A 24,257-nucleotide genomic window follows, 5' to 3' on the forward strand; every position below is an offset into this window, starting at 1 on the left:
TTTAAATTGACTATAACTTTTTAAGAACACGCAGCAGTGAGTCATGCCTCAGTATAGCTTCCTCTCCTATAACCCGCTACTTGATGCCATAGATGACAGGCTGTTGCGCGCAAGCAAGTTTAGTGTGCAGAAGTGTAAAATGTGCTGGGGTCCACCAGACCACACCTTACCAAAAGTGTGACTATATTTACTTCCGAAACGTAAGTTGTTTTCATGTATATTCTACTAAAATATTATCACTACTGTTGTGTCTTCTATATTTTTACATACCAACTATAAGCAAATACGTTTTCGTAAATATTTAGAGGGTATTTTGAGAATAATATCTTTTTTTTTTTTTTACCAGATGAGTTACGAGCAGGAAGAACAGAGGTTACGTCAACTTATAGATGACGCTTTTGACAGACGAGAAGCCATTTAGCGGAGATGATGATAGTGAAATTGATTTAGAATTAGTCAGTAACCATGAGTCTGATACAGAACAAGACTGTGAGGAAGAATCTTAAACAATACGTAATTTAATATTGATTAAAAAGATATGGATTTCTATAATACACTACATTATTTGGGTGGGTCCCACCTTACCACTTTTGTTACATTTTCCCACTTCACCAGCGCCGGGTTAATTAGCATCATTATTCAACTAGTGAGTTGCTATCCTCCTCTCGAGCAGTGATAAGAATTAGGTGTATTTAATTATATCTGATTCATACCAACGCTCTGGAGGATAACGGCTCAATAGTCAAATATTGGTGTTAATTAACCTAACCCAACATTACCCAGTTGAATGAAATAGCCAGCTAATGTCTACTATACAATCCATGACATACATAATTGTACCGATGTTGTTGTCTGCATGCAACAGATATGGTGTAATCAGCCACATTGTCCTGATATTGACCATATTGTAACAGTATAAAAAATATGGGTGCAGTGTGTCAGCCTGGCATCAAACGTGATCCCTTCCAGCGATCTCACATCCAATTACAAACAGACACCAGGTGCCTGCTCAAGGGGGAATGCGTCTGCTGCAGCATCCCGTAGACTCTCATGTTAACGAGAAAATGCTGTTGAAAGGGAAACAGTCTGATTTTCAAAATGGAATATTTCAAAATGTACTGATGAGCCCAAATTTTCTTTGGTTGCACTGTTATAACTAAAAGGTAAGTGATTGCTTGATATGCAAATTTTTAAATTTTAGGTGTATTCAATTACATTTGATTTATACCTTTATTAACTCACAACTTATGAAGACAGATAAACTTTTTTAAAATAACAGATATTAATTAATAAACTTACATTTTCCCCCATTTTCTTAAGTAGGGAAAAAAGAAAAAAATCAGAATATGAAGTAAATCATGCTAAATATGTATACTGAACACAAACATTAAAGATACTTTTCCAAGCGTTTAAGATAGTATAATTTAAGGGGAAAAAAGTGAACAGACCTAAATATTTATACAACTGAACCATTTTAGTAGCATGGTTCTATCAAACAGGAAATGCTCAAGATCCTTGTCAAATTAATTCATAACTTTATGAAAAATCCATTCAAATACAAGAAAGGATACTACAGTAACCACACACAATTAAGACTATGCCTTGGTTTCTACTGACAATTTACAATCTTACTGTATTGTAAGGACAAAAACACTAGTAAGTGGGATATTTGCCATCCAATTAATGTGACACTTCCTAAAACTTTCTTTTTTTTAAATCCATAACAAACAGCTGTCAATTCACTTTTGATCCATCCCCAAACATATTCCACTTGTTAAATTACTATTATTATTAGACACTTCAAAGGACTCACTGTGGGAGGGCACTACTCTGCCATACACAACTCACTCCCCTACTTAATCCTCAACCACACACAGTGTCATCTGTGTGTGGTTGAGGATGACACATACAATGTCATCTACCACCCACAACCACCACTAACAGTAGTTTTTGTCTGTAAAATGTGTGAGTTTTCATGGCTGATTTGCAGGAGGTGTATATTCTGGGTGTGCATTGAACACTCTTGGAAAGCAATATGACTAATATTATATTTTTGCATTTTTCCTGTTAAAGACTCCCCTGTTTCTTGGCTTCGTGTAATTCCTAAAATTAAACACAATATGTGAATGCTCCATTAAGGGAACACTTTTTGATGCATAAAGATTCATCACATTCACGTTAATAGCCCGGCTGTGCAGTCAAAAATATGGACACCTTTGAACATACAGGTGGTGCAGCAGGTCAAATTCTTAGCATTCCAATGGTTTTAAATGACCCAGAAAGCGAGGTAGGATGTGCGCTGAGACAACAGCACCTAAAAACCAGTGGCTGTGATTCGTCAACCAATCCAATTGAACATTGTCATTTGTCATGGGTTGCTGTTTTTGTTTTCTGAGTTTCATCTGTTTTGCATGCATGAAGTGTGAACTGACGCGTTTAGGATATAGCGATATAGCCAAGTAATTTTCTATAAATAATTTATAACTTTTTCTTTTTCGTCCATACTTACGATAGGAAACATTGACGATCTTCTTAATCACATTTTCTGCCAGAGTTTTTTCGTGGATTCTATGATGGATTATGGTCAAAGGAGGTTAGAACTTGTGTATAAATAAGTAAAATGAGTTATTTCAGCTTTTTTTTTTTTTTTGGTTCAATTATTTCCCAAATAATTACTTTTTCCGATTTCTGTATGTATTATATCGCTATATTTAAAAATCATATCAAAATTCAAATTCATGTCTCACTCTAGTATTTGCCAATGATAACCTAATCTCACTAGGAAGTGTAAACCCTTTGTGCTTCTCACATAAACGGTGTGAGTGAAGAATATGTATTATTCATTCATATGTTTTCCATATTTAAAATCATATTAATTGATAAATTAAAATATTCAAAGTTATCCTACAATTAATTGAGTTGGACGAATTAAGGTGAGTGCTATGCACTCTTAAAACTTTCATACATCGATAAAAATACAATCATATGATCAAATTGACATGAACTTTGTAGAGCAGGCTGCATAGGCCACATGACAGCAGATATCAGACCTAAATGGGCACATGACACTACTGCTGATTTGCCAGTGTGAGGGATGAAAAACCAGAGTTTCCAGAGTGGAAACCCTGCTATTTCATATGAGATGGGCTAACTCACTTTCAATTGAAAAAGCCCATATAAAGATTCATCTTGTCATGACAAAAATTGAACTCAATCTTTTCCAATCAAAGGGCACAATATCCCACTGTTGTTCCAACTGAGCTACTATAGAGGTGCTTAAATCAAGCTATATTTGTCTATCATGAACAATTGTTAATAATCCACTTCAGATGATGAACCGTGGGACATTCACAAGGTGAGGTAACTACAAATGCATTACAAGTAGCTATCTTAGTAATTTGGCCTATTTAGTTGTTAAGAACACGAAATGCTGGTGAAACCTAGTCTTGCTTTTATGCATAAAGAAAAGTAAGATTCCAGCAAAAACCAAATTGTTTTTAATAAAGAATTCTGACCAACTTACATACGGATTATTTTGTTCTATATGGTAAGCAGCCTATATGAAATGGTTCAATCACTGCTGATGTTCATTAGTAAAGAAGCATATTACTAGATGAATACCTGATCACCCAATAATTAGTTTAGATTTAAATGAACATCAATTTCAGTAAGAAACTGTTTGAAGTTCATTCAAATTTTAGTTTTAAGTTAAAAAATTTTATTTATTTATTTTTAAGTGGAGCTATTACAATTTTTTGTGTGCTTCTCAATCATTTTTCTAAGCTTCTAATGTGATTTAAATAAAGAAATTAAAATGCTACTCATAACAGGAGCACAAACCAACACAATGGAACTGGTGACTGACTTACACTAGATAGGTTGCTGAGTGAAATATGAATTCAACACAAAAAATGATGAAAATGCTGTTTAATCAATAATAAACAAAAATGATATAATACAGCAATATGCAGCGAAAAATTCTGATATACAATATTTCTACTATTTTTATAAATACCTTCATAGATGTTCGAATGCCATACATAGTTCTTCTTTCCTTCAAAATTACACAAAGCAAGCAGCAGGTGGTCAACATACACAATCCAACTTCACTACCTCTTCTTTCCCCTCCTCTACCTCAATACTCCAGTGTGCTCCACAAATATAACTTAACAGTTGTAGAAAGTCTTTTCATTTGGTTACAAAGTAAATTACACTTAACAGAAATTATATTCTCGTTAAATTCTTTATCCAAGTGTAAGCAAACAAAGTTTGCATGTGAAGTACCTTCACAACTATACTACTTGTATAATTATAGAGGTTGTTGGTTCACATCAATTGTCTTAGTGTCCCATTAATGCAAAGCATACTTCCTTTCATCTGCATATATTACAGTACATTATGGGAAGAGTCACTACCCAGACCAGTTTTAACCTTTGTTGATGTCTCCTCAGTGGGAGCCAGATCCAGGAAGATATCAAGGTTAATAATGATATGGCAAGATAGGTTCAAGTACACTAGCCTTTTATTCCCTGTGAGCTGAAAAGAAAATACACCTGTGGTGGATGCTTTAGTGAACATTTACACTTGCCCTTTTCAGGTGGATGGTAACATCTGAGAAGAATTGTGGCTACAGAGTCTCAGGATGTTAGTTTCCTGTTGGAGTTGTTCACTTTTTATATACCATGGAGTATCTAGGATCATGGGTAAGCATTTGTTTCAGATGGTCTGTAACCTTTTGAATGTCACTATGAGATGCATAGCTCCAGGCCAGTGAAGTATAAGTTAGAATTGGCCTGATTGCAATCTGAAACAGGAATAATTTGTTCCTTGCATTTAATTTATTATGACCGTTCAGTAGAGAATAGGTTTGTCCAACAGCTTTGGAGCATATAAACTTCATATGGTCAGTAAATCATAGACTCTTATCTAACTATACACCATGATATTTGGTTTCTTTCTGCCAGGGAATTGTGGAGTTGAATATACTTATGCTGTCTTTAGAAGATGGTAATCTCCTGGTGAACAGCATCGCTGAGCTTTTTTTTCTCAGTGCTGACTTTGAATCTCCATTTACATTTTTCGGAACAGAGAAGGTTTCTTGTAGTCATTTGATGGCTAAATGTGCGTCGGCAATCTTGACATGATGGCTGTATCATCGACATATAGTGCTGTGACAGTTGTGGAATTTCTGGGAATATCTGAATAAGAGAGGAGCTAGTAGGGAACCTTGGGAAATGCTCGATTTTCCTTTGTGAGGATTGATGTCGTTGATTTTAACTTGTAGTTTGATATTGCTCAGATAAGATTTAAGAAGTTGAATCAAGTTGATTGGGAATTTTGTTTTAATGAGTTTACAGAGAAGGCCATAATGCCATATTTTGTGTAATGTCCAGAAAAACAGCACCTGTGTGTTGTCTCCAATTGTATCCAGTGGTAATAATTTCAACTATTCTTTGAACTTGTTGTACTGTGTCCATGACGAAATCCAAACTGCTCTTCAGATCTAATGTTTTCCTTATTTGCTGTTTCTTGAAGTCTCATCAAAATGACTTTTTCTGCTATTTTTCTAAAATTAGAGAGAGGACTAATGGATCAGTAATTTTGCGAGAATTGTGGTGCTTTTCCTGATTTGAATACTGGAGTTAGATCTGCTATTTTCCAGGAGGGAAGGGGAGAGCATTGAAAATTTCAGTATTGTGTTGATGATGGTGGTGACTAATGCATGATGGCTTTATAAGGTAGTAGCTTGATGACTTTATTGGTTATACCATCTGGACCAGGTGCTTTTGATTTTTGATTATGTTGGTGATTTCACCTGGCAAGGTTGAGCCGATCTCAACCAGAGTGGGAAACAACAAATGTGTTGATGAACCTAATGTGCAAAGTTTAGATCTGTGTGTTCATAATTTGGTCTACAATGGTTTTCCTGACTGTCTGCAAGTGCTTTAAGTCTGTACACACACACACACACACACACACACACACACACACACACACACACACACACACACACACACACACACACACACGAGCCTGTACAATGTGTGTGTGTGGGTAAACAGCTTACTGTCACTATGGAGCATTTTTGATTTTAATTTTCCCATTGTTCATTCCTATATTGTTTAAGTGCATTTTGAACTAGGTTGGTAGCCTTAATGAGAAGTTTGCAGTCTTGTGGAAACACTGTCTCATGGTATCTTGAACAGGCTTTATTCTTGCCTCAAAATATCTTCAGGGAGTCAGTCCAGTTTGGTATAGGTAGTAATCATAGTGACTGATACAGCAGCTGCTTTTATTTAGTACAAGTAGCTACAGTAACTAGTTTTCTAGGTTGACTATTGCCGAACTGATGTCTGCATTGATAGCTGAACCAGACACACTGGCATGGTCTTGCAATCCAAGCTGCAATAAGACTGGATTATGAACTGAACTGAGTTCACCGATTGCCTGTATTTAAAATTGCTATTTGACATTTTGCAGAATGGAAATGTCCAAAACATCAGGTCTTGAGGTGAGCCCGTAGTGCGGGGATTCAACTAAGTCTGCTATAATTGTGTCGTTAACTATCACATAACCATTTCATATTCCACCATTATGGTTTGTTGTTCTACTATTCTGAGAGGGATGTTTTATATTCAGATCACCTGCTATAATCACAGCTTCTTTATTGATAAGTATTGCTTTGAGACCTGTTTTCAAGAATGGTTCATTCAGCAGAATGTACTTCTAATATGGTGATTTCTAAGTTTATCGTTGGCACATTGGCAACTTCATTATGTCTGAGATAATTTTTAAAATTTTTTATAGCAGTACCTTCCTTTCTGGCATCAGATCTATCTTTTCTATATAGAATGTAACTTCCTGATTTTGGGGTTACTGACTGATTGGAGGCAAGTTTCGTTTATTAGAATTATATCTGGATTATGGTGATTTGAAAACTGCAATTCCAGGATCTTGTTTTAAGCTGTTGGAATTTCAGAAGGTGATTCATAGTGAATTAGATGTAATGGGTTTCTGTCCATTGCTGGGTGCCAATAATATTGCTTGAGTGTGTTTAAGAAATCTGTTTTGAATTTCGGAGATGAGCTGGATTTACTGAAGTCTACTAACATTTCAGGCAATGATGGTAACTGAGTTTTGGTTGAATACTGAGGTTTTCTGAATGTAGATCAATTTCTTTGGTCTTGTTACTTCAGCATATGTTTTGTGTATCTGTTATATAGTTCCCTTTGAAATTTCTGTGGAAAGCACAGTAATTTTTGTACCGAGTACTGAGAGTAGTTATCAAATGTGGATTTGTGTTAGTAATTAGGAGCAGCATTCTTTCCTGCAGATCTGTTTTTTAGATGAAACTGCATCCTTTATAGTTCTCAAGATGTGGTCTGACACACTTTGTGCATTTAGTGAGAATGGATTTTGGTTTCTTGCACATATCTGTTAGGTGATTATAAACTGTACTTTAACAAAGCTTTTGGGCATGCCCAAATTTCTGATATCCTATGGAACTGATCAGTGGATGCTGTCTTTCTAAGCAGCTCAGGAGTAGCTATGAGGCCACCAACTGACTTAATGTCATAGATCTCTCTTTATTTTTTACTTATTTCCACTAAAATTAGTGACATAGGATGCCTGTCCCATCTATATATTCATATAGATTGAACAAGTTATTGAACTAATTTTTATTAGGCTGAGCCTTTGTTTGTTGAGATGTCTAGCCACCTCATCTGTTGAGATTGATTTGATGACTCCCTTGAACTTCACTACAGAGCACGAAAGTATGATAAGGGATGTTTAAATTATCAGGGAGTGTGGATAGGTTACAGTAATCTAGAACTGTAGTTGGTTGGTTCTAACATCTTCACCTATATTTTTAGCTTAGGAGAAGTTAATTTTTAGTTCTTTAGTGATAGATGTGGACCATCTGTTTTTGTAACACAAACAGCTGGAGAAATTTTTTCTTTAGCGATATTAGTATTATCTGCAGTGGATTCTTTCTCCAATGGATCAAGTTGTGTTTTCCTATTTTTATTTATATGTTCAACACGATAATTATCTGATGTGTTTCTTTTTGAGATAACATTTCGAATTTAGCATTTTCCTCGTCTGAATTGCTTTCTTCTCCTTCTGTATTTGATGATATGGTGAATAATTTAAGATATCCTAGCCAATTATCATCAAGTTTTTTGAACCACATGAGAGCATGTTTATGAACAAGATTTTGCAACAGTGTGTTGCCATCCATCTTTATGGAGTTAACTAATCAACTCCATAAGTTAAGAAAATATATGTTGCACTACAAAACTTACCTTTTTTTTTTTGTAGTACAACAAATACAGACCTAATTACAATAAATTGAATACCATACTAATGGGAACACAATATCACAAATGAAACCATGACAATTCTGACTGTTTAACTGGAAGTTCAAAAACTACCAAGGTTGAACTCAGAACATTACTGGCAGGATTGGTGAAGCATGCATGCTTTTCATATTCCCCTTTGTTTGTAGAGGAAAAGAGGAAAAATGGGCGGGGTGTTGTTGAACTTTATGCTTGCCCTGTGAGGGCAGTGAGATTAGCTGTGTTCAGCTAGATGTAGGATTGACTTGGATCTTTTGTATTTGCAGTATTCTGCTTCATTGTAATCAGTAGCTTGTTTGATCAGCAGGTTCGGGTGATTGCTTGTCTTGGTGAAGAACTTTTCTGCTAGGTTGAATTAATGCAGAAGTCATATTTTTCAAATATACAAGTAGTAAAAAGGGTATCACCTTATTAAAATACTACAGATCAATGATAGCTGTAGAACGTTTTTTTTACTTGGTTACAAAGTAAATTATACTTGACATGAAATTATATTTTTGCTTAACTCTCTATATAAGTATAGTAAGCGAACAGTTTGTTTGAAGTACTTTCATGCACAAACTTCAACCTTGGTACTTTCTGGATTTGGATGCCACTGATGAGGCCTCAATAATGGTTAAACCAGTATGGCTAGTGACCAATCCAATAACACATAGTAATATACATGCCCAGAAGGAAGTATGCTGTGCTTTTACGATATGAATCTGTCTCCCCTAGAGATTGGTTAGAAATAAAACACTTCCAAGACCGAAGATAAGATATGAGAGTTCTAAAAAAGATTAAGGGAGGGAACAGATGGAATCAATCACAGAATCCCATTAAAAACAAAGATATTAGGAAGGAACTTGATGTTGTTAACATTCAGGAGTGGATGAGTAGAGCTAATCAGCTAATCTAAGGTGATATAGTCACTTAAACAGAATGGGAGTATAAAAGATAGCAAAACAACCTTTTTTTTTAGGAGGATGACCAGAAAAAGACAAGATCTAGGTGGATTGATACAGCAAGAGGTGTCTTAAATGACTGAAATATAAGGGCTGCAATATTTTCAGATCCAATAGATAACAGATTAATTTGGAGGACAATTGCTGATAGGAAGGTAGTAATGATGTAAACTTTTCGTGTTGTACTATCATAATATTCTGGAAATCCCTGTGTATACCTATCTGGAATTTAAAAAGAATTTCAGTAATTTATATTTTTTTAACATTGAAGAATATTAAATTACTAACATTATTAGTATATATTATCAGCATCATTTAGAATAATTACAAATAATTTGATTATTAAATAATTATTTTATATTACAAAATTAAAATCATTCACTTTTATATATACACACACATGAAACTTATGGTTTGGGAGAGGGGATCCATTAAATGCTATATGCATCTGTGTAAATTCAATCATGATAATGATGTCCACATATACTGCTATAAGAAGAGTTAAATTATGGTAAATTTCTTGTTTACAAAGAAAATTAGGATGAAGAATGATGTCAATAGGATGAATTCATTAACTTATTTCATGCTAAGATAGCATTATTAATTCTATCACCAGTCTATTTGCCATCTTCAATGGAATCTTTCTCTGCTTTCGCAGGAAGAAAATTTTTCACCTTCTTAAGAAACTGGCTAACTTACCGTCAGTTGTAAAACCTTTATAAAACTTCCTCACATCACACTAGACAGAATTCAAAATCTAATATTTCAACTAAAGGGAGTCATCACTACTGACTGTGATTTGGAGATGTTATAAATTATCATTATTTTATCTATATATTCAATGAGACTAATTTCATAATTTCTGCAGGACACACATACAGACACAATGAGTAAAAATACCATGTTTTTTTTTTTTTTGTGTGTGTGTGTGTGTGTGTGCTGTTTTGTTCACAAAATAAGACTTCATAATAAAGCAAGAATCTCACTCAGGTCAGATATCATGCCCAATTTGCACAGTGATGTAAGGCCAGTCATCTCTGTAAGATTAAAAAATCCTTCACGTGAAGGATTTAACATTTTAGAAAAGTATGGATAGCAAGTGCTTCATCCCTGTGCAGTCCTCCAGACTTTGATCTCTTCCCTAAGTTGAAAGAACCACTCTATGGGAAAAATTTCACTACTATTGACAAGGTTTCCGATTGAAGTGACACCTACCTTATCAAAAGCATCAACAACAAAGTATGATGAAGATTTTTTCAAATGGTGGGCAGCAGTGATAATGCAGAATGGAGATTACGCTGAAGGCCAGTAAATTTGTTAAAAAGTCGTGTTTGATTTAACAAAAGGAGTACAGTGTGAAGAACTCTGCAGATTTATTATATTATAAATTACAAAAATTAAACACAGGTTTTGGAATCCATCTAATCACATCTTCCTAATGGTACTTTCTTTTTCAGTTTACAGAAAACCTATCTATTATTATTGAGTGACACCTCCAGGGAGGGCACCTACTCAACAACTCTGTCTCTACCACTCAATCCACCAATCTACTATCCACCACTGATATTTTCACAGACAATCACAAACATCCATGCCCATGGCAGGATCTGAACCTGCAGCCTTTTAGCTGGAGAGCAGATACACTAACCACTCGGCCAACCAGACCAGCTTTATGGCTAGACAGATGTGCAAACTTTCCAATATCTATCTGCCCTGACAACAATATACTAATATGCTATTAATAAAAATCTTTATTAATAGAGCCTCCAACCTCTGTTTCAACCCAGACTTCCCTAACAGCTGAATCTTTTCGGCTGTTAGGGAAGAAAACTAATCCCCCATATCCAAGGCAACTCATAAAAAATAGCCAGAACTTTAAAGAAATATAATCTCTGCACTGCTCTCAAGCCTCATATGAAGCCAGCTATCTGTTCCAAGTGTGACCCCTTCGCATAATGCACAGTATTATACATGTCTACAAGGAGATGTGCTTTGCATTATGTGATACTAAGGCAAGTGATGTGAAGTCATTAGCTTCTATATATGAGTTGCCCCACTCCTGAAAATACTTCAGGCGCACTCTTTATTTGCTTACACTTAGATAAAGGATTAAACCATGTATATAATTTCTTGGTATCTTTAATTTATAGTATAACCAAGTGAAAAAACTTCCAACAATTTTCGCTAATCCAGAGTAATTTAATAATAAGGTGGGACACCTTTTGGCAACTTGTATAAGAAAATACGACTTCTACATTACTTCAACTGTAATATCCCCTCTGGGCCTGGCTCCCACTGAAGGGACCTCAATAAAGGTCAAAATGGGTAGTGACCCTTTCCATAATGCAAAGTACTTAAAGTTACCCTGGTCCTGAATTATTTTCAAGACTGGGGTAACTCATATATAGAAGCTAATGACTTCACATCACTTTCCTTAGTACCCCATAATGCAAATCACATATCTGTAAGGATATGAGCTACCCGAGTCCTGAAAATAATTCAGGTACAAACTTTGTTTGCTTACACTTGGATAAAGGATTTATTTATTCTTATGGCAAAAGGAATGCAGAACAACTACAGGTCAATGTCCAGTCTGGAAAGCCAATCCAAGGCCTCATCCGTCACCTTGTGGATGTCCTGGAGGCAACCACTGTGAAAATGGTATACCTTGGGCAGTCGTTCACAATATGAGTAATCATCTGAGTCATGGGAGAACAATCACAATAAGGGTAGTCTAACAGTATCCATTTATGTAGTAGGTAGCCACATCTGCCGTGGTTAGTTCTGATCCTGTTGATTGATGACCAAATCTTCCTAGGAAGAGTAAAACCAGGCTGCAGAGCACAGGAATCTTTTATTGTTGGACAATCCAGGAAGATTGTTGGACCAGTATTCTCTTCACGTCAGGTGTTGATGGCAGGACAGCTGAAGAGAGTTTGTCCGACCAGAGAGGCTTTCTAGATGTTAGGCGAAGACTAGGTGGATTTATGAGAGTCTGGTGCAGGGGCAGGAGTGGGTTGCTCATTGCTTTATTAAATTCTTTTATCGAGGCTTGTCTTGTCCGTATGTTTGGTGGAGCAATGTTAGATAGGACAGGCAGCCAGGAGAGAGGGGGTGCTTCTCACTGTCCCACTAATTGTGTGCATAGTAGAGTTTAAGCTGGGTGTCTATAATGTTAGTATGTGCACTTCTTTCCCAGACAGGGGCACAATATTCTGCTGCAGAGAATATGAGGGCTAATGCAGACGACCTCAGGACTTCTGCACCACAACCCCAGGTTGTTCCAGCAAGCCTTGAAATGATATTGTTTCTCATTTTAATTTTGTTGGACAGGTTGGTGATGTGCCTTTTATAGGTTAGGCCTCTGTTCAGGCTCACTCAAAGGTATTTCGGGTGAGGCTCGTGTTCTACCATTTTTTCACAGAAAGAAACGTTGAGGTGTCAATTTGCCTCTGCATTGTTCAGGTGGACACAGTTTTCGTCGGATTTGGTTTCAAGTACCATTGCTTGAAGTACTCTTCCAGGATGTTCAAGGTTGATTCCAGGTTGGCAAAGGAGGTAGATTGATGTAGGATCGCTAAGTCATCAGCGTACATATATACTTGAAGTTGTACATGTAGATGTTAAGAAGTAAAGGGGATAACACAGAGCCCTGAGGGAGACCGTTGTGAAAGAATCTGGGCCTGCTCTTTTTTCCGCCAATATGACCCAGATCTTTCTGTTGGAGAGAATGGATTCAAAAAGCTGGAAAGTTTTTTTGCACCTTATAATATTTCCTGGCTTTAGGAGGAGGCCCCTGATCCAGACTGTGTTATAAGCTGATATTAGGTCAATGAAAGTGGCTCCAGATTTAAGTTTCTTCTGGAAGCCTGCTTCAATTTGTGTTGTCAGGGCCAGGACCTGGTCACAGCAACTTCTTCCTAGCCTTAAGCCAGCTTGTTCAATCGGAAGTGCTTTTTTGATGAGTGGTGAAATTTTTTCAAAGAGCTTAAAGGTGAAGCAAAGCAAGGAGATAGGTCGTAGATTTTTTGCATCATTTGGATCTTTCCCTGGTTTGGGCACGGTAATTATTTTGGCTTACCGCCACAGATTTGGTAGTTTACCAGTCATTATAATTTCTGAGAAAAGGGCGGCCAGCCATGTTTGGCCTTGTTGACCGAGATGTTTTAGAAACTCGGGAGGATACCATCCACTCCTGCAGCCTTGCCATTCTTGGTGAGTTTAAGGCTACCTGTACCTCTTCCCGAGATACTGGGTGTACAAGTTCAGGAAGCTCGGGTCCTGTCTTCAGGATTTGTCTGATGGAAGATTGCACAGTAATTTTACTGATAGAGCTGGGATGTATCTTGGAGGTTTTCAATAAATGATTAGCCATTTGATCAGGAGTTATCTCTGTTGTTTTGTGTGTTGTTGGTTCTGCTCCACCTAAAGGATTAAACCAAGTATATAATTTCTTGGTACCTTTAATTTATAGTATAACCAAGTGAAAAAACTTCCAACAGCTCTTAATGTATTTTTTTGTGTTATTCAATTTTTATATTGTACCCAAGATGAGCCTCGGTGACAGATGAAATACTGGAACTATTAAACCTGTGTTTAGTTAATGTTGTTTTCATTCCATTAAACTTGAAGAGGCTGAAACCAACAACTAAGCTCACTGAATACTTTGTCAGTGAATGAATTTAAGGAGAGGTATGACAATAATAGATCTCTTGTGATGAGTCTTCTGACTCCATGGAGATGTTTGTATAATAATAATAATACATGAACGCTGTTATGCTTTCTATGTTTACTTACACCTTTAGGATATGCAGTCTGTGATTGAATTTGACTTCTAAATGAATATAAGTTCTTTACCCCTCTCCCACTCCATACCACTCCCACTTATGGATATCACACTCCTTAAAAAATAATATTATTAACTTATTTTATTTTTAGCAACCTTAATACTTATTATACACAAATATATTTACTTACCTGGATTTTGATTGCTGTCTAATCGCACAACCGGTGTTCCTGTTTCTAAATCAAAAATGATAGCACTAGAAGATGTATATGCAGTAACCATCTGTGCTGGATCACATCTGAGAAAATCAACTGATGTGGGACTACCATCAGCTGGTTTAAACACACAATAATATTATTAATATTTATCTCCTAAGATATACATTATGGATTATTATCAAATTAATATGAAAGCAAAATTAAGTATAATTACAGTTAATTTTGCTGTTGTGATTGGTATTTGATATTTTATTTTATTTTTTGTCTGCAAAATTTTTCTGCATACTCTTAACTATCATTATCGGCATCTAATCCTCTGTGGTGGTGAAACCATAGATTCAATTCAAGTGATAAAGCAATCACAATCCTCACTGATATAGGAAATTCTACTTGCTTACCATTATTAGCAGAGAATTTTTTTCATAACATCTGTGAATGTAGACTACATTCACAAGATTAGTCCTCATATTCAGCCTCTCTTGCATTAGAATTTCTTGTGTAACTCTGAATTCCATCAGTTAATTGGGAAAGCCATTTCATTGGGATAAATCTGAACAAAAGAAAATGAAAAACAAAACAAGAATATGCTTTGCTTTTATTTGGGACACAATATCGTTTAATTGAACCAGCCAGCCTCTACCACAAGGAGTGTTAGAAAATTTGCGTAATCTTGCTTCAAAACTTTAGTGCTGACAACATCTGAAATACTTACTAAATAAGGCTATTTCATCGTTCCTTACACACGCTACACTGGATCAATGAAAGCAATGATCGTGTAACAATGATATGCTGTTCAAATATGACAGGAACTGATAAACGAAACCTATTCTTCATTGGAAGAATGGTCAGGTCTTGAGACTTCAAAGAGATTAGAATGGAGACTTTACTAGTTTGGCACTATGCGAATAAATTTTTTTTTTTTTTAATGCTGGGCCATACATGAGAGGTTGGTTGACCAGTCTATAGTACATTAGTACCGGATTTGGGTATTTTAAGAACTGGCTTATGAGTTGGGACATGGAATTATAACAAAAATCAAGAAAAATTTTAATGGTTCTTCTTGACAGTTGCTAGGGAGTTAAGTGCAAAAGTTAATCTTTATAAGAAATGCAGTTTATGGCTGATAGTTTGTGAGAAATATGCAAGATCATTCAAAACTGTTTTGCTCACTATGGTATTAAGTGTTTGTTTGTGGATATATCAGATATAGCCAATAGTGAAAATGAAGTCCGTTAAACATGAACCACATCAGAAATTATGAAGTTTGCATCAATTGGCGGCAATCTTCAATACTATAATGAAAATGAAGGTTTTGAGGAGGAAATTGCAGCAAACCATCAGACAACATTAGAAGCACAAGAAAGTGAAGAGGATGACACTTGAGAGCTTGAATGAATGACTACCTACGATGCTAGAAAATTTATTACTGGAATACAATTATTTCATGTAGGAAGGCAGTGCTATATCTGCACCAGATACCTACGATGATTACATTTGTTTAATTGCAATCAATCAAAAAGACAGGCTACGATTTTACTTTAAAGCCAATTGCTGTCTGTCACTCAATAATTTTCCTATGCAATAAATAAAAAAACTTGTCTTATGTGCATACATCTTTTAACAAACTCTTGATGTGCAACTTCATTTAATTGGGACAGCCACTTGATTGGGGACAAATATGTCATTCCCAATGTGGTCCAATAAACTGGAACCCACTGTTTCATAACTCTTTTGTGAATGTATTCTTACTCTTGTTCCACTATCACTGCTGTTAGAATTTCTTTTGTAACTCTGATCAATGCTTGATAGCTGTAAATGTATATTCAACAATTTTCAGAACGCTTTTTAACATTTTATATATATATATATATAACTGACATGGACCAGGGGAATCTCAATGTCTGATTGAAACAAAGCATTGTGATGGCTATTGAGAGGTGTTGCTGCAATGTGATCCAGCATATTGTTATGAATGTTTATTAGAAAGAATATCAATTAAGGTCATGGATATTAAGAGAGAGTAAACATGACCCTCGTTGAAATAGATGCTATTAGATGTAGCACTAGTTCTGCTGGTCAAATAAGCTAGCCAAATGAAAATCTATGTCTCAAGGGAAGGTCTGTCCTTAAGTGGAGTTAGCCACCCAACCTAGCATACCTGTGTGCCCATCACAGGCAATTAAGACCACTTTATGATGATATTGTCATGGTTGGGAGGAGGTGAGAGTGCACAAAAGACCCCCCACTGTGCCTCATGCATGCAGTTCTAGAAATTACTTTTTTACTCTTTACTGAGCATGAACTTGATGGAATGATAGATCATTCAAACTCTACAAGTAATATATTGTTGCAAATAGTTTCCAAGCAGGGACAGAAGGGGAATAGAGCATATAGAGGAAAGCAAGTTTAAGCTAGATTTATGATAGTTTGCAAGATGGAATAAGCTAGGTTAAGATGGCAACACCGGTCACATGCTTGGTCAAATTCTCTAACAGATAAAGATGCAACGTTTGGCTGGCTAAATCCGTGGCAGCCCTGTCCTGACATTAGCAAGGCCCCAAACTCTATGCTGCACATAATAGTTGCATGAAATGAATAATCATGCTTCATGAGTAATAGGGACTGAATAACTCTAGGTCCTTAATGTGGATGATTACTGAACACCTTGAAGCCAGAATCCCATCTAGCTGCTGCAACAATACTGCTCATGCCTTGTGTGCTGAAAGGTAGTGCTAGATAGTAGTCTCATCACCAGAGTAATTACTCTGATGATGAAACTACTAGAATGAAAGCATTAAGGCAGCTGTTAAGAGTATGCAGCCACTGCTTCCTACAGTGCACCATTCTGTGATTTGTGAGCACTAAATAGTCTGCAGATGGCCTCAGATACTGGCCTGGTTGCCATGTTAGAAGAGCAGCCTCTATGCCACAATCTATTGAGACTCATCTTCTGACTCAAAAGTAATATAATAAAATCCTTAGTGTCCAGTGCACGCAAAATTTGTTACTCTGAGGGGTTGCTCACACCAGAAATGGAAACCATCAAACGAACATCTTTACTAAATGGATATAACTCAAGAACAAAAAAATAATTAGCACCATTCCTAGACAGCATCCAAGAGAAGAAAAACTCCACAGAACTCCCTTACATCAAGGACATCTCTGAATGAGGGACAAAGATTATGAAAAAAATACAAATTCACTGCTACCCTCAAACCCATCAACCAAATTCACAATCTGTTATCCCTCTCCAAAGGACAAACTTTCATCGACGATGTTTTTTCAATAAAATATCATGTTTGTGCAAGCTCTCACATTATGGCCAAACAGGAATATCAGTTAATAAATGTATTTCCGAACATCAAGACCACATCAGGCTTATCAAACCACTGTCATCACTGTAACTAAGGTCATGATGCCTTAGTTCCAGCTCAAACCAGAATACCTCCTCCACCAACCTTCACAACACATTTCGACAGATAGCATTCTCATGGTATCTATCTCAAACCCAGACTTATCTGTCAACTTCCAAATGGAAGAACCATGATTCATCACTCCAGAGAACATGTTTCCACTGCTCCAGAGTCCATTGGTGGCAAACTTTACACTACCCCCACCTGATGCTTGTTCTTCAGCTCCCAATGAAAAGTTATGGTGCACCACTACTTGCAGAGGTATTTTGGAATTTGGTAGCAAATGTTTCAATTGAGGACAAGTGATTTTTTTGTGCCACATGCTTTAGCACAAAGAGGTCATGTTCTGTGAGTTTATGTGGGTACCAGGTGGCAACTGTGCTGTTCATACTTCAAAAAATAACATAGGATGCCACATTGAAAGTCACTGAACTTAACAGCACAGCGCATTTTACCGTTAATGCTTGCCTATCAAGAATGCAAGACTACATGCTTCCTTTTCTGCCTTTATTAGCCACAGTTGTGATATATTATTATTATTACATGACACCTCCAGGAGTCCTAAGACTCATCGAGGGAGGGCTTGGATGGTTGGTTTATAGTTTATTTGGCACAAAAAGTACAAAGGTCATACTGTGCCATACTGAAGGTTACAAAAAATTGTAAACAATATGTCTCTACAAGAATCTAGTTTCACAAAGCAGCATCTCTAGGTAAAAAGAACTGCTGCAGAGGGCACAGCAACACACAAGGTCAGAGGTTATTACAGTAGTGCAAAAATAGTTAACAAAATAAGTTAATACATAATATATGAAACACTAAACCAAGGAATGCAGTATCTACATATATGTAAAATTATAATAGATGTCAGGGAGGGCTCCTACTATACATCACTCCGTCATCATCTACACCAGTGCCATCTGATGCATACCACCACCATCACTAGTATTTTCACAGACAATCACAAACAGCCATGCCCAAGGTGGGATTCAAACTCGCAGCCTTTTGGCTGGAGAGCGAATATGCTAACCACTCGGCCAACCAGGCTGGCAATATATATAGACAGGATTAGACAGGAGAGACACAGCTATTTGCTGACAATGTGAAGAGAGGGGTGTTAACAGGAATGCAACTAACATGCAATACATGTTGCATGATTTGAATAAGATTGAATTGTGCGTGTGTGAAAATAGATCCTATTAAATGCAAAATTATGCACTCTGGTGTAATGAGATATCCAATGGTCTATTATACTGGCAGGATTATACTAGAAGAAACCGACCAGGCTAGGGATCTTACTCAGTAGAGCCATATAACAAACACTGTGATATCTCAGAGGATAATTGCAATGCTGAAATGAATAATGACATGTAAGAATAAGGAAGTCATTTTGCCTCCTTACAGTGCTTTGATAAAACCTCATGTGGTCTATTCTTTGCAGATTTGTTTACAGCAGACAGTAGCAACTAGGAGAAAGAGGAATGATATGACAGACCTATAAACATCCAAAAGGGTCACACAGGATAACAGTAGATTAAAGTTTTATTTTATGAAAGGTGGAGAGAGGATAAGAGAGCTCCATGGAAGTTGAGATGAACGCAGTCAAGAAAGGAGCGAGAACAATATTTTTCTCTCACACAATGGTGCATGATTGGATTGGCATTGACTTTGAAGGTGGTGAGTGTAGACAGTCCAAATGAATTCAAGAGAAGATATGACAAGTGGTGCGAGTGATAAGTGCTCTACATCAATGAGTAACTGACTCTCTTTAAGTCTCTTGTAATAACAAGAACAAGAATAATAATAATAATAGAGTAATTGTTGATTGACAATGAATTTCAAACCAGTCTTTGAATTTAACAAAGCACAGTTTTAATACATTCAATTTAATTTTCATTCGATTATGGCTCGATCAAAATTTTACAGAAACTTCATAGTACATTTCCCTTTGCTTACATCTCTAAAGCATATAATTACTGAAACCTGCATCTATGCTTACCTTAATACTGAGCGACTCATGTGAGAACACGTTCAGATGGTAATTACTGAATTAATCTTGTTTTTGATAATTTAAAGGGCAAGAATTACCTTGATAGCTCAATGTAACTCAAAAGGCCATGTAGTGGATACAAAAACAGTGCTGAACATGTTTTTTTTTTAAGAAGATATATTTAACTATGTCCTCAGGAGGTATAGCAGATATGATAATCCAAAACAATTAATACTTTGTTACTAGTTCCCTGTACTTTTTTAATAAACTGACATATTTTTCTAGTCTATTAAGAATGAGGGTCTTTTCATTTCAGGAAGGAGACCCATTTTTGCTAATCCTTCATCTGACATTCTATTGAAGTGACGAAAACAATGACTGGCTCTGATTACACGTTCTTGATTATTAATGTTGTTAAATTGCTTTCTAATATCTCCACATTTTAAATTTAGTTTCCTCTGATACCATCTGTTCACTTCCTTCCTTTTCATGTGCTGTCATTCAGAAATAAAATATCCATCTGATCATTTCTAACTTAATTCTCAGATATACATGATTAATTTATCTTGTTTTCACATAAATTTATTCAACAGACTCCCTACTATACCAATTTCCTTACTCTATTATACAGTTTCATATTTGGTTCCAGAACTAACAATTTTACCTAAATAACTAAAATGTGTTACTTTAGATGCCTATACTCAAGTCTATAAATTTACCACTGAGAATGCAGTGAAAGGCTAATAATAATGGCAAATACCTGTTGAATTTCTGCTCAGGACATGGACTGGTTATTACTAATGCAATGTTCCAACAAATGTGCATAAATTCATGTGGAGAGAAGCAGCAAGTAATAAAAAAAAAAGTCTTTTTGACTATGTTATTGTTGATAGTGATGTTTTCTCCCTGGTGAAGGATAGTAGAGTGTACAGAGGATTTGAAACTGGACGTGATCACCATTTAGTCTTCAGCAGGATAAAATTGAATTTCATGTTGAAAAGAAAAACACGTAAGAAAGTTTTAAAGCGAATAAAAGTTGAGCAGCTCTCAGATGTGAACTGTAGATCAAACTATACAAACATCATTCAAGAAAAATGAAAGAGTTTGAGAAAAGGAACCAAACCTTGGAGATTCAGTAGCAATCCCTGAAGAACACATTGATTGATTCAGCCAGAGAGGCATGTGGTGAGGTTGTCTGCAAAGATAGAAAAATCAGAACTCCATGGTGGACACAGGAAGTTAAACAGGCAGTGAAGGAAAAGAAAAAAGCACATCAAAAATTCCAGGCAAATAAGTCAGCTTGTGCTCTTAGAGAATACAGAGACAAATGTAAGAAAGATAAACACTGTGTAAAACTAGCTAAACAAGTCACGGGAAGATTTTGGTAAGAACATAGAAAATAAATATCAAGAAGGTGGCAAGATATTCTGGACGTTGTTGAAGAAGCTCAGAAATGGAGGAAAGGAGTAATTGCTAAATGAAACAAGCAGATATGAGAGCACAGTGATAAAAAATGCACATCAATACTTGAAGTAGAAAAAGCCATCAAAAGCCGGAAATGTGAAAAGGCAGCCGGAATAGATTCGACCAGAAATACTCAAGTATGAAGGTATAAAAGTCTTATATGGCTGCACTGCATAGTTCAGAAGGCCTGAACAGAGGAAGGAATTCCTGCTTATTGGAGTAGAGCTCTTATAATACTCACATACAAAAAAAGGGAAATAAAACTGAATGTGAGAATTACAGAGGTATTTCTCTACTGATTGTTCCTGGTAAGATTTATGCAAGTATACTTGAGAAATTGTTGAGAAGGTTTGTGGAAAGGAAGATTGGTGAACAATAAGCTGGATTCAGGACAAATGGAGGCTGTAAGGATCAGATTTTCACCTTTCGACAAATTGTTGAGAAATCATGGGAATACAACAAAGATCTTATTTAAGTTTTGTAGATCTGGAAAAGGTATATGACAAGGTACTGAGAGAGAAGCTATTCAAAACTACAGTTATATGGTGTCAATGGAGCATTATATCAAGCAATACTTAGTCTTTATTTGAGTTGCAAGTCAGCAGTTAGAATTGAAGGAAGTACAGGAAGGTGGTTTAATGTTAAATCTGGTGTCAGACAAGGATGTACGTTATACCATTTGTTATTCATTATCTATATGGATCACATTATGAAGGAAAGTGGTATTAAACCTGATATCAAAATTTGAGATGTTAATCTCAGCTCTTTGCTTTATGCAGATGATGTTATACTTCTAAATAAATCCATTACAAGTCTGCAAGATTCCCTGACTAAATTGAATAACTGTTGGAATAGATTTGGTATGAAGGTCAGCAATAACAAGACAAAGACAATGAAAATATGAACTGCATTGTGAATGGAGAAACTATAGAACATGTAAAAAATTTCAGCTACTTAGGCACGACTTTTAATGAAGATGGTAAATTAAATATGGAAATAGACAACAGAATCAACAATGCTGGTATGGTAGGAAGTCAAATGTATAAATTTATATGGAATAAGAGAGAAATTCGTGAGAACACTAAATTAGCTGTATACAAGACAGTATTCAAACCAATTTTAACTTGTGGATCTGAGAGCTGGGTTAGAAATAAAAACACTTGATCAAAGACTGAAAACATCTGATATGAGAGTTCTGAGAAACATTAGTGCAGTAAACAGATGGTATCAATGGCAGTGTTACATTAAAAAAAATGAGAATATTAGGAAAGTACCTGCCATTGTTAGCATTCAAGAATGTGTTAGCAGGGCTAATCTCAGGTGTGGGAGAGGGAAGATTAGCAAAACAAGTGTAAAAAGTGTCTTCAAAGATAGAAATATAAAATCTGATGATATTGGAGTCTTGACAGGCAACAGATTAATTTGGAGGAAAATTGTAGACAGGAAGTTAGTAATGATATAAATTTTTCATGTAGTACAATCATATCCTGAACACCCCTTGAGACATGTCAGGAATTTGCTGATGATGATGATAACTAATATGTGTTACTTTAGATGCATATTGTTGGAAGCTTTTCCACTTGGTTATACAGGTAATCCTCGTATAACGCGATCTACAAATTGTAATAACCCTTTATCTTCGTTAAATTTGCGTCAGCCAGTATCGCGCATGTAGTTATAAGTAGCGAATTTATATTAGGGGAAATACCGTTAGGTGTTTACATATAAAGTGTTTATTGTTGAAAATTGTCTTCGTTTTCTGCCAGGAAAGCACATTAAAAATCATAAGTGTGTTAATCTCAAGCTGAGCACTTTATTTTCTGGTGACTTACATACATAATTAATATGTAATGCATTTTTTATGTAGAAAATTTATTTTTATAGTAATGGCCACTTAAGGGCTTTTGCGATATCGTTGAAAACGAAATTAGTGAATTAATTAATGAGGAAACAGATTTAAATGAGAAGGTACAATTAATAGATGATGTCGAATGAAATGGCTGGGAAAGTTGTGCCGAAGATTCTAATTTTGATGAATCGTTAAAGAATTCAGTTTAAAGAAATTAGCAGAAGGATTGGACTTAGAAAGTTAGGAAGTTATTTTATGGATAACGATATCCCTGAATGGAGCGCTCCAAAAAATTCACGAGACAAGTGCATATTTGTTTAGCTCCATATTATGAACTTAATAAAAAAATTGCAACATAGTGGTAAGCAAGGTCTTATTACTAACTTCTTGATAAAAACCAAACGAAGTATGCAATGAGAATTATACAAATGATGTCCAAGAGATTTCGGGTGATGACGACGACCGGACACTCGTACATAAAGAACATCTACAAAATGTTAGTTTTGAAGACAACGATGACAATTAAAATATGCACTTTATTTTGCCTAAAACATTTGTGTATTATGTGCAATGAAGTTTACGTACAATTTGTAATTTTTATAAGTTTATTCTATATATTTGTTTCATAGTTTATATGTTTACATGAATTACCTGAATTAAATAAAAATATTTTTTGTTGGATATGTCATTGTTGTTTATATAATTAAAAAAAAAAAAAAAAAAAAAAAAAAAAAAAAAAAAAAAAAAATCGATTTCGGAACCTAACCCTACTTTTTCTATGTGATCTGAGTCTCGCATAACGCGATTTATACAACACAGCATTTCTATGGTACCTAACACCCACGTTATACGAATTACCTATACTATAAATTAAAGATACCATGAAATTATATACTCGGTTTAATCCTTCATCCAAGTTTTATTGCATCTGAAACATAATCAGGATTGGGGCAACTCGTAATAGATGCCAATGAGCCAGACCCAGAGATGAACACCTCTGGGTCTGGCTTCCACTGATGAGACCACAATAAAGGTCGAAACCAGTCTGGTTAGTGACCCTTCCCATAATGCATAGCATTATACATACCTGTAAGGATGTGCTTTGCATTATGGGATACTAAGGCAAGTGATGTGAAGTCATTAGCATCTATAAATGAGTTGCCCCAGTCCTGATTATATTTCAGGTGCAAATTTTGTTTGCTTACACTTGGATAAAGGATTAATCCAAGTATA

At 35.7% G+C, this 24,257-nt stretch overlaps 1 protein-coding gene across 5 annotated transcripts in view; it reads right to left on the bottom strand.

The window, feature by feature from the left end:
• The window catches only part of Cka (Connector of kinase to AP-1), a 570,985-nt gene that overhangs the window by 61,731 nt on the left and 484,997 nt on the right, over positions 1 to 24,257 (bottom strand). For all 5 annotated transcript variants that reach the window (XM_090399493.1, XM_090399496.1, XM_090399494.1 and 2 more), the window contains one exon: positions 14,282 to 14,422. In XM_090399493.1, coding sequence (XP_090255619.1) covers positions 14,282 to 14,422 — 141 coding nt within the window. The remainder of the gene's footprint in view (positions 1 to 14,281; positions 14,423 to 24,257) is intronic.

The sequence above is a fragment of the Typopeltis vanoorti genome, chromosome 10 (assembly GCF_054136105.1).
Source record: "Typopeltis vanoorti isolate ZY-2024b chromosome 10, IOZ_Tvanoo_1.0, whole genome shotgun sequence".
Taxonomy (NCBI): Eukaryota; Metazoa; Arthropoda; class Arachnida; order Uropygi; family Thelyphonidae; genus Typopeltis; species Typopeltis vanoorti.